General features: G+C 43.7%; 1 protein-coding gene across 1 annotated transcript in view; it reads left to right on the forward strand.

Moving 5' to 3' along the window:
* Positions 1 to 17237, forward strand: part of RXFP2 (relaxin/insulin like family peptide receptor 2) — a 57413-nt gene that overhangs the window by 34639 nt on the left and 5537 nt on the right. Inside the window, 8 exon segments of the mRNA XM_011381652.1 lie at positions 2196 to 2267; positions 3858 to 3929; positions 5412 to 5483; positions 9631 to 9702; positions 9810 to 9881; positions 11999 to 12070; positions 14586 to 14815; positions 15419 to 15829. Of these exon segments, the coding sequence (XP_011379954.1) occupies positions 2196 to 2267; positions 3858 to 3929; positions 5412 to 5483; positions 9631 to 9702; positions 9810 to 9881; positions 11999 to 12070; positions 14586 to 14815; positions 15419 to 15829 (1073 nt within the window).

Consider the following 17237-nt stretch of genomic DNA (forward strand, 5'->3'; position numbering starts at 1 on the left):
TGTGGCCTCTATCCCACGAGGTGCTAGTAGCAGTTGCCCCCAGAGTTATGACAACCAAAAATATCTCCAGACACTCTCAAGTGTCCCCTGGGGGGAACTGCCCTCTGTGGAAAACCGTTAACCTAGAAAGTAAGCGAGTTAAAAGCTGCGTGACTTTGAGAGTGTTCATAGAGAAGCCTGAACACATGGTGGCTCTTGGTGACTCCCCACTCTCCAAGCAGGGCCAGCAGCTCCACCCAAGGGGCGTCGTGGCAGGTGCCTGAACGAAGGGCAGTTGGACGCTCTCTGGGCTGCTGGCCCCGTTGCTGCGGGCGGCCGGATCTGGTGGAACCGCGCAGGCCCTCGGCCGCTCACCAAGGGCCCCAGGCGCACCGCAGCGGGCGGCTTTCCCCCTCTGCCACCTACGGTCCCGGTCCTCCTTAAGAGCCATGTTGCGAGGGTCTACTCTCATGACAGATGTAGTGTCACCTTCAAGGCGCTGGCACACAACAGGTGCTCAGTGTCACTCCCTCCTCCAGACCCTTCCCTCAGGGCCCTCTGGGAGCCAGAGGAAATGGTACCCAGCTTCAAATGCAACAGGAGAGAAGGCATATTCCCCTCAGTCCAATTTTTTTTTTCTGGGAAATACCGTGTATACTGAAGAACAGTGATTTGACTATATAAATATTTTCGCTGTTCCCCTCAAAGCTCCGATGGGTCTGTAAAATACGTCATGTAAACACTGACACCACAGAATCATTCGTGATACGCTCAGAATCTTCTCTCGTTCGCTCTTCACTCAGCCGAGCACTAGGTCAAAGTGCTTACAGATTCCACGTCCGGCCCATAAATAAATAAGAGCAGCTCGTGCAGGACCCAAGTGTCCAGAGGTGAAGGGTAAAACCCAGGTCTGTCTGCAGTCCAGGGCCCGTCCGGGGGGAACTGCACGTGCATGGCTGAGTTTGGAGTCGCGGGGAGAAGGCAAGGTCCTCGGAGGGCAGGGAGGAGGGGAACAGGTGCCGGGGGCAGACAGGGCTCTCCTGGTCTTAGTTCACAAAGGTGTCTCACGGTGAAATTGTTTGTGATCTGTTTTGTCAGGATTCTAGATGACAACCCAATAACCAGAATTTCACAGCAGTTATTTACTGGATTACATTCCTTGTTTTTCCTGTAAGTAGTTACCTACCTCCCAGTACATCTGTCTCTGCATCGCAATGACATCTAACACCGGTTTACAAACAACGCTTTAGAAAAGTCAAGCCCACTGCGATTTTTGTTAGTCTAAACCGCTCCTGTATTTCCAGTCACGATTACTGCTGTTACTTCCTGGCCAGGGTTCACAGTATATCTGGAGCCTACCGATTGATTTCTCTTGGATGTCCTTTCATTTTCTTTATTCCTAAGGCATATTTTTATTTGCAGTAGTTGACCAAAGATTGTGTTCATTTTTATCTCCTAACTACATTTAAATCCAATAGAATCTCCCAGGAGTTCAGCCTCAAACTACACTTTAAACAGAGGAAAATGTGCCTTTGCCCAGCGAGGGTCACTGGCAATTCCAAAACTGTTGTCCTACAACAGAGCCATTCTCACGATTATGTTGTCACTGTTTATTAATAGGCTGGAGTGATTGATCGGCAGGGGACTATTATGTTCCTTTGCAGCTGATCACAAAGCACCATTATTTTTCCATTTGTCAAAAGGGACCACAATGTCATAAATTAATTGCGCAGCTCAATGTGCTCATGAGTTGTTTTCTTTCTCCCAAATGGCCCCTATATCACTTCTTAGATCTAATGCTATTTCTGGCGTGGCCTTTTTAATATTATAAATGATTAATGTGTCCCTTAAGGAGAAACTTTGAATGTATGATGCTGGGAAGGATTGAAAATTTGAAATTCATGAGAAAAATGATCATGAACTTCAAATGATCACCTTCTGTGAATTTTTGTTTCAGCTCGTAAAATTAAACTGTATAAGGTTTATTCCTAGGTTACTGGTCTGCCTGATGCATTCGTAGTTCCTTTGACATCAGCTCCCTTATCCGAGCCACACGTATATCTAGACACCAGTTTTGAAGAGAAAGTTATGTTTATATTCTTCATCCTAATATGTCGATTTTAGCGTGCAAGATTCCACATTGTAGAAATAGTAAAAACACTGCTTCTAAAGTGGCACGTCATTTTGTTTCTAATTAATGCCTTCTTTGTGTAAAGGTCTATGGTTAATAACTACTTAGAAGCCCTCCCCAAGCAGATGTGTGCCGGAATGCCTCAACTCAACTGGCTGTGAGTATGCACGTTGGAGCTCATTTGTTATTTGCATAGATTACGGAAACTAACCATGAAGCTAATTCATGGTTATATACAAAGCCCATCTACGCTTTTTTTCCCCCAAAACTAAAATCCAATCATGTAACTTCCTGGTTTAAAAATCTCTTGAGAGTTCCCACAGGTGTGACGGTAAAGTTCAAACTTCCCCCGTGAGCCCCCCGAGACTCGGTCCCTGTCCCCTCCCCCGGCCCGTCCCTTCGCATGCCTTCCTTCCAGATGCACCAAACCACGGCCCCTACGGTCAGCTCCCCCAGCGCATATTGTTCCTTCAGCTCGAAAAGCCTTGTTCCTTTATTCCTTTGGTTAACTCCACTGCCTTCCCAAGCTCACTTAAACATCACCTCCAGGAAGCCGCCCCTGACATGCCAACCAATTTCAGTGGCTGCCTCTGGTTCCCCTTATAGCATGAACAGACTCCCACTTTCTACCCTCACTGTACTACCATCATGGAACCACTGGTTTGCCTGTGTGTCCCCTACATCTTAAAAATTCCATGAGGGCAGAAACCTGTCTCATGACTCCATACTCCAGCATTAGCATGGTGATCCGCACATAATGGGCACTCAACAAATCCTCCTTAAATGAAAGCGCTAACCTATCTCCATTCCTTGTTAGCTTTTAATCAATACTTGTTTACACATTCATTTAAATCCCTTCATGGCTTCACTACCGCTACCCACCATTCTCTGTCATGTTCATTTTCATGGTCCCCTGAGACAGGCAGTGTGGTCGCAGGAAGCGATGTCCTGCCCTGTAAGAGTCCCCAGAACTTTTCTCATGTCAAATCAGGGGACTCGATTCCCACAAGACGATACAATTTAGCACTTCAGCTATTGTTCGTCTCGGAACCAGCCTCAGAATTACTAGTGACGGCACTACTGGGTGGCCTTGTGTATACTTACTTTTATTTTTCATATTTATTTATATACCTGTTATCGAAGGCTTTTAAGACACAGAGGGCTCGCTGAGGCAGAAAGAACGGTGGATCTCCCTTGCTCAGGTCGAGAAGCAAATCCCGACCCTGGTGTTCAGGATTTGGAAGATAACTTTGGCCTGAGTCCCTCCTTCAGCAAATTACAGACTAAAACACATACCACATGCTGGCAGAACGTGAGCCATAGCGATCTGTCATGCCATGGTCAAGTGTCTAGGCTGTAGAGTTAGACGGATCCAGGTTAGAAGGTCGATTCTAGCACTCACTGGCTGTGTGTCTCCTGATTTGACAAAACGTGGCAGGAGCACCGTGTTATGCACTCAGAGTAGTACCCGACGGTATAAAAACCCAATAAGTGACAGTTACTGCTATTACAGTGGCAACACGATGGTAACTAACAGCATGGCATCCAGCACACACAGACGCTCACGAAGTGTTGGGCTGCCGTTTCCCTCAATTTTATTAAGTTCCGACGTCAATTAAAAGGTGAAAAGAAGCATCAAAATTGGAAGGAAGTAAAAATGAAACTCAGAACTATATCAAGAAAAAGTACTTCTAGACACATGATTTGTGCCAAAACGTTAAAAATCTTTTCCCTCCATGCCTTGTAGGGATTTGGAAGGCAACGGGATAAAGTATGTCACGAATTCCACCTTCCTGTCGTGCGATGCACTCACCGTGCTGTAAGTACTCAGTGGACTTTGGTAAACAAGGGGCCACCTGATAGGTTTGGAAATCACAAGGAAACATTGACAAGGAATTTTAAAGTAGTGTCTTATTTACAGCCTTGGTGTGAGACTGCACTACTAAGAAATGCACGCGTGGATTTACTGATTTTGACGCTGGGGCCAAGCCTTACCTTTAGCTGCCAGCGTTTAGGTCTCCAGCTGCTCTCCTTGTTCCCGAAAACAGTCACCATCTCTGTGCGTCCTCTCAGCTGAACTGGTACCTAAACCCACGATCAAGGAAATGAGATAATGTGTGTGAAAGTGGTTAGCTATACAACGATTGTTACTGCCAACGACACTTCTCACTTGATGTCCCTCTCTCGCTCTCTCTCTCTCAAAAAATAAATAAATAAATAAATAGATGAAAATTTTCTCCTAAAGGGAAAAACATCTAATGTGTTCTGATTGGCCAAAGATTCTGACCGGTGATTCTGATTGCCGAGTATGCCTTTGATGGCGGCAGGAAGGCAGACGGATTGGTTAATTGGCACTTTTGCACTGGTGAACTTAAAAACACGTGCATTCTGCTTTTGCTTTAATCATAGTTTACCATACAGAGTACACACCTAGTAATGGCGGTCGGTTGGTTGGCTGGATGGCTGGAAAAGAAGAATCAGAGTCTATCCATTTGTAGCGGTGAAATCAATTTTCTCCATTAAACTAAGAGCCAAGGCTGTCGCTGGGTCGCACGGTTGTCCGGTTGTCCGTCGGACAGCAGATGTGCATGTTTGATGAGAGGAGAGGCTATTCCACTCAGGAGATGCGAAGGGTTTCTTCCTTTTGTCATGGGTAACAGGGGAGGGCGCTGGTAAAGTAAACGAGTTACACAGATGCCTTCTATTTCGCAGCTCCGCATAGCTTTTGAATCACTTTCACACCCATTATGTCATCTGGCACCTCTGGGAGGCAGTTGGTGGCTGGCCCCCCGCCTTTCTGCCACTTCTGTTGGAGAATTCCGTTTCTAGACAGAGGGATTTGTAAAACCACCGTGACCCACCAGATTTAAAATTTGTTTGTGGCCCCAGAAACCGCTACGGGGTTGATTCAGCTTTGCTCTTTCTGCCCCTCTCCTAAGAAACGTGCCTTCCACAAGGTTCCTCTCTAAGGTTTCTTGAGAATTTTTAACAGGGTCCGAATGGGTTGTTACTTGTGTGTCTTTAGCGAAGAAACACTCGCTAAAATAATGAGAATCCAGACAAAGTGTAGCTTGATAGACCACACTCAAGCACCTCAAATAACTTACGGCAGCGTTTCCTGGAGAGACCCTGTGGATGTCCTCAGTGACAAACGCCCGCCTTAATTCCCACGCCAGTACCCGCCCCGCTCTGAGACTTCGCAGGAGGCTTAGCAAACTCCACTGGATCAGTGGCCTCTCCAGAGAACTGGTTATTGCAGCAGACCCAAACCAACAGTGCTGACTCTCACCATGTCTTACAGGTTTCTGCCTAGAAATCAAATTGATTTTGTTCCAGAGAAGACATTTTCTTCATTAAAAAATTTAGGAGAACTGTAAGTAGCATTGTCTACTAGGAAAATATGATTGCTTCTTCCACGATGATAAATTGAAATGACTAGTGAGACTGCTTTTCCACTAGCAGCAATCAAAATCCTGTAGACTACTGGATATTCGAAATCCATTAAGAAAACCAACATTATCCTAGAGTCAAAAGCCATCTAAAACCAGACGGTGAGCTCGATGTGGTTGTAGCCTACTCTAATTTCCCCGCGATCTCCTTCGGGTGATTTCATGTGTATGTGTGTTTGGGAATAAATGAGTTTTCCTAGCTCCTTAAACTGAGAGGTCTTTTCCTCTAATGGCTAAAGTTAATTCTCAATAGATGCTTACTGATTGAATAACTGACTGACTGCGATATTATTAATTAATTATAACTGAACACAGGAACGAAGATGCTCGTTATCCCTTGAGAAATTATGACTTCTAGAGCAGATAAAGCAAATACTGAAGTCTAGAATGAGGCTTAGGCTCACTGAAAAATATTCAGAGAGCTCATGGAACTTTTTCTGTTCAAACATATGTTTTGTAGATCTAAGCCTTTTAAAAGCATCTGTCTTGCTGTTACTTCAAGGCTACCCACATAATTATGTGTCATCGCAAGTTAAAATTAATTATTTCATATTACAATAGTGCCGATTAGTATAAGAAATTCCCCGTCCTGATCTGAGGCCTAAAATGGAAATTAATTTCTTAACCTCTCCCCCATTCTTTATACCTGCTTTCGAAACCCAGAAAAGACTGGGGAAAATAACTCAATGAGAGTAATTGGAAAAAGAATTCGTAAGTAACTAAGATACTTTAATCTAATTAATGAATTGCATAAACCAAATCCACAAATATTTATTAAGTGCCTAGTGTGTGCAGGCACTGCATTAGAATGAAATACATTACAAAAAAAAAAACATGGCAAAAAAAATTAAGGGCAGCTCACTCAAGAGAGCTCCCTCATTTGTCACGGGGGCCTTCTTGATCAGACCTCGGGGATGCGTTTGGGTTTCGGGGTGAAGAGGACGGGCGGATGGGTTTTAGATACAAATTTCAGGAAATGGTGGTATGGAGTCCACATTCTGAAAAACTTCCTACTCCTCCTCTTATCCTACCCTCAGGCAGACCCACCCCCCACCAAAACAAAGAGCCCAATTAAGAGACACTAGCTCACTTCGTAGGACCGCAGATAACCCGGGCCAAGGCACACAGCATTGGTGATATAAAAGAGACTCACGCTTCCACACGGTTAACTCGGACAGGCCTTTCTGGTCCTTGAGTTCACAAAAGTGTTGGGCGATGCCACTGTGCCTTCGTGACAGCAGACCTCTCCTGGAGATAGATAAGTGCACTTACGTGAGGCCACTAAAGTCCTTTCCCCCCAAAGACCAGCCTTTATTTTTCAGTGCGACACTGTGCAGGACGATTTCTAGGTGTATGAGATCGCCGTCACCTTGCTTGGTGGTCACGCTCTGGCCCGGGCACACTCGTGGCTGTCGTTCCGCACCACGACCCAGGCGTGCTCCTTCCATCTGGAGCACCAGGTGGCAGGACCTCTACACTTAGATGTCACGATGGCCCCTGGAGAGCAATCTGTTAAAACTAAACCTACAGACGACCCTTACCCCACTGCCAGCTTCTGGCCCTAGACTCGCCATCTTAGCGGCGTCGGCACCCTTCCCGGCAGGCTGGCTCAGACTGCTCCCTTCCCCTCTAACTCTCTTGATGCTTCGCGTCTTGTCGTATGTAAGCCCTGCCAGTGCCTCCCTGAAGCCCTCATTGGCTTGCCCGGGGCCAGAGCCTCCAGCCAGGCCACTCCTCCGACTCTGGCTTCTCAGATGGCCTTTCGTGCTTCTGGTGGAATTGTCATCCCGTGGCCCTGAGCATGTCACGCCTCTGTCCTGGTTAACAGTCTCCCTCCTTGTCGCATGCTGCTTAGCACAGTCCCTGGCACATTCTCAAATGCCTACGTTCAGAAGAATCACAGCTGTGGCTTTAAATGCGTGTTGGCAGGCGCCCACCTGCCCTCCCTGAGCTTCTGACGTGATAACTCCGGGCCCGAAGCAGGAATGCGCTCTTTTTATCGGCCTCCTCCTTGCTTCTGTGCCCGGACTGACTCTGGGAAACGCTGGCTGGAAGGTGTCCGCGGCCCTCCCACCGCCCCCACGCGCTCTTCCGGGCTCCCGTCCTCTCCGCCTCCCCATCCCTTCTGTCCTCCACCTGCGCTGACCACTCTCCACCTGCTAAAGGTGTCACTGACTTCCAAGCGTCTGTTGCTCTGACCCTGCTCGACCCTCAGCTGAAAGGCTGCTCGCTCACCTTTTGTTCCATGGCCTTCATCGAGCTTTGTTCAGACGTGCCCGAATGTCCCAGGCCAAGTTCAAGAACTCCTTCCTCTGTTTCTTTAAAAAAAATTTTTTTTTAAATTTTCCAATTAGAGTTGGCATTCTATATTATTTTATACTCATTTCAGGGGTAGAGCATAGTGGATAGACATTTACATAACTTATGAAGTGATCTTGCCTTTAGTCTAGTCCCCACCTGGCACCACACGTAGTTGTTACAATATTGCTGACTATATTCCCTGTGCTGGTCTTACATTCCTGTGACTATTTTATAACTGCCAATTTATACTTCTAAATTCCTTCCTCTTTTCACCCAATCCCCCAACCGCCCTCCCATCTGGTAACCATCAATCAGTTTGTTCTCTGTGTCTACGGTCTGTTTCTGTTTTGTTCGTTTGTTTATTTTGTTTTTTTAGATTCCACATATAAGTGAAATCATATGGTATTTGTCTTTCTCTGTCTGACTTACTTCACTCAACATAACACCCTCTAGGTCCATCCATGTTGCTGCAAATGGCAAGATTTCCATCTTTTTTATGGTCGAGTAATAGTCCATTGTATATATGGACTTCTTTATCTAATTGTCTATCCATGGCCACTTGGGTCTTGTTTTCTTATCCATTCGGCCTCCCTATGTCTTTTGATTGACACATCGAATCTATTTACATTTAAAGTAATTATTGATAGGTATGTAGTTATTGCCATTTTATTATTCATACTTTTGATCTTCTTCAAGAAGTCGCTTTAACATTTCTTGTTATACTGGTTTGGTGATGACAAACTCCTTTAACTTTTTCTTGTCTGGGAAGCTCTTTATCTGTCCTTCTATTCTAAATGACAGCCTTGCTGGGTAGAGTAATCTCAGTTGCAGGTCTTCGCTTTTCATCATTTTAAGTATTTTGTGCCAAGCCCTTCTGGCCTCTGTTTCTTCTCTGTACTTCTGTAATATTACTTGTTTCATTCTTTCCTTGTTCTGTGATTGAGCTGTTTACTTGAATTGTAAGCTTCTTTAGAGAAAGAACTGTCTTAATAATTTGTAACTCCCATACATCCATCAGCAGCTTCAAAGCATCACAAATAGATTAGATCTTTTGTTCAACTCTTAGGCAATTTCACATCTGTTTTACTTTTAACATCTACTCTGACTCAGAAGGATATTTTGGACTCTTAAAGATTCCTGATTCCTTGTGATCCTAACAGATTGCTTTTCCTCATTCTGTAAAAACACTTCCCTACAATTCTGTCTGGATCGAACAGTCCTATTATATTTAATTCTAAATTCCCAATTCTTCTAAAAACATAGTACCATATAAAAATGTGTGAACTTACCCATTCAAGATGATCTGGGCAGATATTGCATATACAACAATACTAGCTTAGTTGGAATGCGAAATAAGTAGAAAGCATATGTTTTGACCTCAGAAAGCTTATAATACAGTTGGATAAACAAGATATAACATAAATGAAGCAAGAAGGATCACAGAAACAACGAACGGTAGTTATGTACACAGAGTACCTAGAACGGAGGAAATTAATTAAGTAGATATTGAAGCCAGGATGGAAATGTGCTGGAGAGGGTTTGAAAGGAAATTCCAGACAGGAACTGGATGAGCAAAATGTCACATGTCTCAAAGTGATGGAAAACATGTCTATTTGGCCAACTCACCCGGCCTGGTTGTGTAACAAATTATCAGGTTGGTTAAATTGAATCATATTTTCTGTTACATCAAATGGGATGATAATTGTGAAGAGTAATAACTGTGTCGTTTATTTCCGATGTAATGTTTTGGGTTTTCACTGTCACCAACAGGGACCTGTCTAGCAATATGATAACGGAGCTTCCAGCCCATACTTTTAAAGACCTGAAGCTTCTACAAAAACTGTAAGTTCTCCTTGCCGCTGTCATCAGCTTTAAACAGCCACGTCTTGAGCGTCCAAAATAATAACATCACGATGCTTCTTTTCTTCTTCCTTCGAATGGTACAAAAGGAATCTGTCGTCCAACCCTCTTTTGTATCTCCACAAGAACCAGTTCGAAAGTCTTAAACAACTTCAGTCTCTGTAAGTGAAATGTGACGGTGTGTCGATTATTATCTTAGCGGATGTACTTCACTTAGAAACACATCTAGTTTTAAATGGCCATTTTATGCACAGGAGGGCTTTTAATCTGAGCATACATCCTCAGACAGTCGTGACTGCCTCGGTTACCGTCACGTAGGTCCTAAATGACAACAAAGTCTCGTTTTTTTAAAAAAAATCATTTAACTATGTATAAAGGCCATTTCTGTGTTTGGAGCTACATAGAGCTCCTTCTTGAAAACCAGATTCATATGGAAAAATCTCATCTACAGTTTTCGCAAAGAATTAAATTTGCAATCGTTTTGTTACTAAACCATTGGTGAAGAACGAGTTATGTAAGAATTACCTGCTTTTCCCCTTCCCCCCCGTCCTATAGCAATCGACTTGCTGTCAGTCTGCAGAGCATGATTTTAAATTTTCGATCAGCACAGAAAAAAATAATCCCACAAAGATAACATTCGGACGATTAATTTTGTTTAGTATTTTAAAATTTCAAACACGTTAGTTTGCAAATGGTGCCAAGAAATCTGCCAGTTATCCTTTGAACTTCATTTCTTTCCCATGAATCGCCATTGTTAATTTTCTTTGTTTTTACATGACAGCGTACTACATTGCCCACTCTTAGTCCAAAGCTTTTCTTCATCAAATTCCAAAGACCGAGTCTTAATATCACTTTTTATCCTTGCTAAATAGTTTTCTATTGAAAAGGAATGCAACACTTAGATTCTCTCAGCAAGCGTTAGTGAGTAGCCACTGCTGAAAAGATTTGGTTGCCACTCTCAAGAAGCTGGACCATTAAAAAAAAAAACAAAAAATATAAATAATACATTGTTTTTAAATATAAGACTAGACCTTGGGAATGTGGGCAAAATAATCGTTCCCTTTACTCACCATATACCAAATTCTGAAAGGCAACATATCCAGTTACCATGTCATGCCTTTCTGCAAAGTCCAAGTAGTAGAGTTATATTTACTCTATCCTTCTCTTTCTTCTTTTCGTTACTATCTCATTAATTTTTTCTAAAGATTCATTTAAGCATTTTACATTTATTGGCCACCAACCTTTTTATAGTACTCACTGTCTTAGGCACTGAGGGTATAGTGGCTTCTGCTTTTTGGAAACTAGAGGCTATTAGTCAAATAATCACACAATCCACGCAAAGCTGAAACTGTGATAAGTCCAGGCGAAAGCTAGAGAGCAAAAAAAAAGAAGAGAGGAGAATCCTTGAAGAAGGACTCGGGAGGCCCACGCTGGTCCGGCAGCACAATCCCTCCTTTAAGCTTCGTACCAGACGGCCAGAGAGCAAGGCGCAGGCACCTCCTCTGTGAAGGCCTCAGGAGGCAAAGGAAAACTCGGAAGTGTGTTGAGAGATTCTTACTCAGATTAGCCAAAGAGAAATGGGGTGAGAATCAGACACCTTTCAAAATAAACCCTCAAAGTAAAAGGCTTCTGTCTTTTTAGATTGTTCTCTCTCCATCTTTGGCTCCTGAGAACATGGCAGGCCCCGCTGATCCGTGCCGTCCTAAATAGGTCTTCAAAGAACCCATATTTGAAGAAGCCCTATAACACATCTTATGGGGCTGGGAGAATTAAAGGAGTTATGCTTCCCACGGTTGTCTTGGAAAACAATTGTCCTGAATTGGGGTTCCTCTTAGGCTTCCATGTTTTTCCCCTTAAAGACACACAGGCCAGGGAAAACTGTTGAAATCCAGATTCTCGCAGCCTCACTGAAGTGACGCTCTCAGGTCGAACATAGTAGCTCCTGCCTGAAACCCTCTAGCTGACACTCCGTGGTTTCTCAGAGAAAACCATCGGGCCGATTTTGTAATCACACCAATCACCAGCGCCATTTTTAAATGAAAGGCATGAATGAAAGTGTCGTATTAGAATGTAATTCTGCACAAGAAGCGACAAAATCGGCTCCGACGTACATAAATAGAAATGGCAATTTTCTACGACAGCTTAACGGTAAAATCCTCATCCTCCTTCGAATTGGTAACGTAACGTTTTGGAGTGTGGTATTTAGGATATGCCAAAGAACGCAGTTGCTAAACACTGAAACCCTAAAACTGTGAAACCTCTTGTGCTTGTTTTGCAGAGACCTGGTAAGGATAGAGATTCCAAATATAAACACACACATGTTTCAACCCATGAGGAATCTTTCTCACATGTATGTATGTATGAAAGAGCAGAGAAGACCGCATGGCGAAATGTTGCGGATATTCTAGTGCTAACTGTCTAATGTGTCATTGCAATGTGTTTTTGTGCAAGAAAAGTCGTTTTATTGAGAACTTTTTAATTTTGTCACCTTTGGTCCCTGTTCAAATAGAGTTCAATATTATGATGTGCCGACATGAATGACACTTCTCTCTGGAAACACGCTGTTTATCCAATTGAGGTCCAATAAGAGATCAGGGTACCAGAATGCCACACATTACACAAGATGAAGTCACTGGCTAAATGGTACTCAGGAGACCTGGGAACATTAATGCACCTCACATGAATGAGCAGTCGGTTGCTCTAAGATTTGAGCCCTTAGGAAGAAAGGTGCTATATAAATTCCAGGTGTTGTTACTGTTACTAAGTGCACTTCAAAATGGAGGTAATTAATCTTTATAGTAGTTTTTGATAAGTCACTTTAATATATTTGGCTAAAGTGCACTGTGTAAGTTGTGCTAATATATGTGTTTATGACATGATCATTTCTTTATCAACTGTATAATCTATGTGTTCATGATTTCAAAAATTAACCATTGTCATCCACAACAATAGGGAGGATGCGGTGTCAGATTACAAGTTGGGCACAGCAGGTGCTGCCATGGTTGGTGTGAAGGTGCTCTTTTGGGAAAATATTTTGTTTGTGTCTGTGCAGGTGCGGTTACTAAAAATCAAGCATTTGATGCATATCCACGTGGTTTTTACAATCGCTCTCTCTGTGGCACCGGTAGATAAATAAATGGAGGCTTTCATTTCCTTGTTGCAGGCAGAATCTGAGGTCTTAGAAGAGAGAAATTTGACCTTTTCAGAACTTGATAGAGAAGATGCAACTTTCAATATGAACCGTAGGCTGAGGTCAAGGACCTGACAGTTCACAGGAAATGTGTTAACTTAGTCACGTCCCTACGAAGTGCCTCGTTCTTCTTTCATCTTCCTTGTCCGCCACTTACTGAAACACCTCCAGCCCATAACCCATTCCTTCCACCTGCGACCACTGCCGTGGTCATAGTGGGGGGACAGGCTGAGTCACCGAGAGACCCGAGTGGGCTCTATCGGAATTCGGTGGACATATGGAATCTTGAGAGAACCAAGAGGTCAAGTGTGTGTCAGGGACTCCAGGGAAGGATAAGGAAACAAGAGAATCATACGTCAAGTTCCTTTAATTGGGTAGATGGTATCAGGAGCCTAGACCAATCTCTCTGTCCGACCTCACGGCACTGCGTGACGTATCATTCATTTGCTCATCTAAGAAGTGTTTGCTGAGTAGTTCTCGTGGGCCAGGCGCTGGTCCAGGCCTGAGAACACAGGGATGATCAGGAGAGAGAAGTGTCTGCCCCATGGAACGTCCATGCGGCTTTGGGAGCTGGAAAGTAAACAAGAAACAATTAATAAATGCCGTGAGCATGAGTATGGCAAGCTAAATGGATAGAAGGAGATGTCAGAGAGACGTGACGTTCTAGGGGACCCGGATGTAGGGAGAGAGCAGCCCCGGCCACATCCCAGGAAAGAGTCCTTCTAGCAGCACAGAGAGGAAAGGGGTGCGTCTGACTGGTCTGAGGGCTAGAAGAAGGCTGGCGTGTCTGGGTGGGCTGAGCCGGGAAGGGACGGACCGGTGAGGAGGGTCTGGTTTGCCAGGGGGTCCCATCACGGGAGGCCTTGACGCCGTGGCAAAGTCAAGCTTTGTTTAGCTTGCTGGTCTACCAACTGAACGGGGAGGGCAAGGAAAAGGATTAGGAGAGACATGAAATAAAAGAGGTGGTAAAAGAATACAAAACTAGAATGAGTTTCAGGGGACAATATCCCAAACACGCAGGTCTGAGGAATGGCAGTTAGCCAGAAGACCGCCCCAGTTCAAACGCTGGCGGATTCCACACACCTAGGTCGTAAATATATGGACCACAAACAAACCTATTTTCCTCTATCAATTAAATCCTTCCAGCCCTGGGAAAAACTCTGTTCCAGGCGGCCGCTTTCCTCCTACGTCCAGTGAGACTGAGCTTTCCTCGTCTCAGAGACACCCTCTCCCCTTCCTTCCAGTGTCAGGGAAAAAGAGGCTAAAGGGCCTGTACTTAGGACTAAGTGCAATGCAGGGTGTTTGCAGAGGGCCTTCGCATCCCAAACCCCAGCGGCTGAATGTCTGCTCGAGATCAATTTAACGACGACGATGTACTTTTTGTTAACACCCTAGAGAATAATCTAAAGTGACGGGGACTTCACATTCTTGTGTCCTCCCCTGCGTCACCTCAGACAAGCCACAGAATATCTACATCCTCTAGGCTCTTCTGTCAAAGAAGCGCCCTGCCTAGGGTAGTGTAATATTTCAGGAAAAGCTCCGTAATTAACAAAACGTCAGCTAAACAAAAACCGACAGAACCAGTGAAGTTGCATACTTAACAGAGCTACAGGGCTGCGACTTTGGTTTCTGTGTCATTGCTGTGAAGTGACTCTGTGTTTCCCTTTGACTTTAGTTATTTCAAAAACTTTCGCTACTGCTCGTACGCTCCCCACGTCCGAATATGCATGCCCCTGACCGACGGCATTTCTTCATGTGAGGACCTCTTGGCTAACGATATCCTCAGAATATGTGTCTGGGTTATCGCGTTCATAACCTGCTTCGGAAATCTTTTTGTCATTGGCATGAGATCGTTCATTAAAGCTGAAAACACGACTCACGCTATGTCCATCAAAATCCTTTGTTGTAAGTATGTTTCCTGTAATACAGGTCCAGGATGGCACATCTGTGAGCTGCATTCTAGGTATAGGTTGGCCTTCAGCCAGTGGCACTTCATGTGAATGATCTATGCTGGGCATTTTTTTTTTTAAAGAAGTATGATGGTCTGCTCTGTTTGGCTGCTCTGCTCTATATCGTATGAGTTTTCAGGGATCTAGTACCCACACACTCCTGGAGATTGTATCTTGGATACGGGGTAACAGGGAGCCCAAGAGTCAAGGGACGGATTCTGGAGGACAGGTTGTGGCTGATAAAACTCAGCTTTGTTTAACCCTCAATTACAGTAACACCCATGCTACTCAAGCCCAGAAAAGTATTCCTTTTATTAATGATATAAGTAATACTTGTTTACTGTTTAAAAACTACCACCCCACCACCATTTTTTAAAATTATAAAACTTAGATGCGGCATGGGACTTAGAAACAACGCGCTTTTTGAAGTCCATGGCTCCTAGGCACTGCTGTAGTTGTTGACGTTAGTTCTTTTAAGAGGGTGAAGGAGTAGACCCACTCAGAAAATGGAAACGGAGACGCTTGGAACTGCCAACACCTCGTCTCCATTCTTCCACAGGTGCAGACTGCCTGATGGGTGTCTATCTGTTCTTCGTTGGCTTTTTTGACATCAAGTACCGCGGGCAGTACCAGAAGTACGCCTTGCTGTGGATGGAGAGTCTACAGTGCCGCCTCATGGGTGTCCTGGCCATGCTGTCCTCAGAAGTCTCCGTCCTGTTGCTGACGTACTTGACGTTGGAGAAGTTCCTGGTCATCGTCTTTCCCTTCAGCAACATTCACCCTGGGAAACGTCAGACCTCGGCCATCCTCACTGGCATCTGGATTGTGGGATTTTTGATAGCTATAATTCCATTTTGGAATGAAGATTATTTTGGAAACTTTTATGGGAAGAATGGAGTGTGTTTCCCACTTTATTATGACCAAACAGAAGATACTGGGAGCAAAGGGTATTCTCTTGGAATTTTCCTAGGTAAATGATATTTTTCATTTCCTAGACAAATGTAATTTTGGTAGGAATGCTGTAAATTTCAGCAAAGGCATATTTGTTCCTTTCGGAAAGTAAATGAGAGTATTTGAGACTGTGTCCCTTTTAAAGAAAAGTTCTTGCCGCGTATTTATAGAATTTCTTATTAAATTTTTTGTTATAGAGGTTTAGTATAAAAATCATACTGTCAGGATCTCTGGATGGCTTTTTTATTATCTGTCAGACTCTGACTTCACATTCGTGCGTAGTGACTGTGAGACAGAGGAGTGCTAGGTCACCCTGCCTTGCCCTCTCACCCTACCAAGGCACTTGAACTCATTTTTTTTACACTCTAGATATGAGTTAAATAAATAATCATAATAAAATTCTGGAAACTCACTCACAGGAGATGATTTGAGTGGAAATACCAGGAAGCTTTATCGTTTTTGGTAAATGCAGCTAGAAAGTCAGCAATATAAGGATGCTTCAGAAAACGCTTTCCTTTTCCGCTTTCTTAATCCCCTATTTTTAAATTTTATTTTCTAAAAAAAATGGCCATACCTTCTCTGTTACAAACGAATGAGCGGTTTAGCCCTTTAAGGTTCAAAAACTTTTTTTTAAATCATCTAATAGGTATAGCTCTCACTTAAAATCAAGGCCATTCCTACGTCCTCTCTTTAGGGCCGTATTATCATTTCCATTCTCTCTTCTCATCTTTCCTCCTTTATCTAAGTGGTCAATAAGCCTTATTATCCTTTCTTTTTCATCCAAATATGCCTTTGCTTTCTATTTGTTTCAGTCTCTCTACCCACTGCCACCACCTTTGTTTAAAAACTTACTACCTGAACCCTGAATCATTAGATTAGCCTTTATTGGTCTTTTGTCCTCCAGGTCCTCCTCTCCTATTTATGTGGTCACTACCACTGTTAGAGCCCCCGAGGACCGAAAGAACTGTGTGCCTCTGCTCAGAGATCCTCAATTACACTTGCTACTACCAAGTTCAAGTTTAAGTTAGTCGCTTAAAGCCCACCATAAAATGGCCCTAACCACTGTTCCCTTCTCTCCTTCCTCTGACAAATAAAATACCCTATTTGCACTGTTTTAATAATACTCCTCGCATATTACCCTGTTTTATAGCCCTTTTTTCCATGGATATGTCAATCCCAGGATATTATAAGCTGTTCCTAGCATAGGTGCACTTCATAGAAAGTCTCTCTCCCTTTTTCTCTCTCTCTCTCTCTCACACACACACACACACACACACACACACGATGTTAAGTTACATTACCTTATGTTACCTTATATTCCATTCATTGATTCGACGTGGATTTATTAAGCACTTACTATAGGCCAAGCTCTATTCTGGGAACTGGAGATACAACAGACTGGCCCTCAAAGACCTACAGCCAGAAAG

This window comes from Pteropus vampyrus, unplaced genomic scaffold (genome assembly GCF_000151845.1).
Source record: "Pteropus vampyrus isolate Shadow unplaced genomic scaffold, Pvam_2.0 Scaffold447, whole genome shotgun sequence".
Lineage (NCBI taxonomy): Eukaryota > Metazoa > Chordata > Mammalia > Chiroptera > Pteropodidae > Pteropus > Pteropus vampyrus.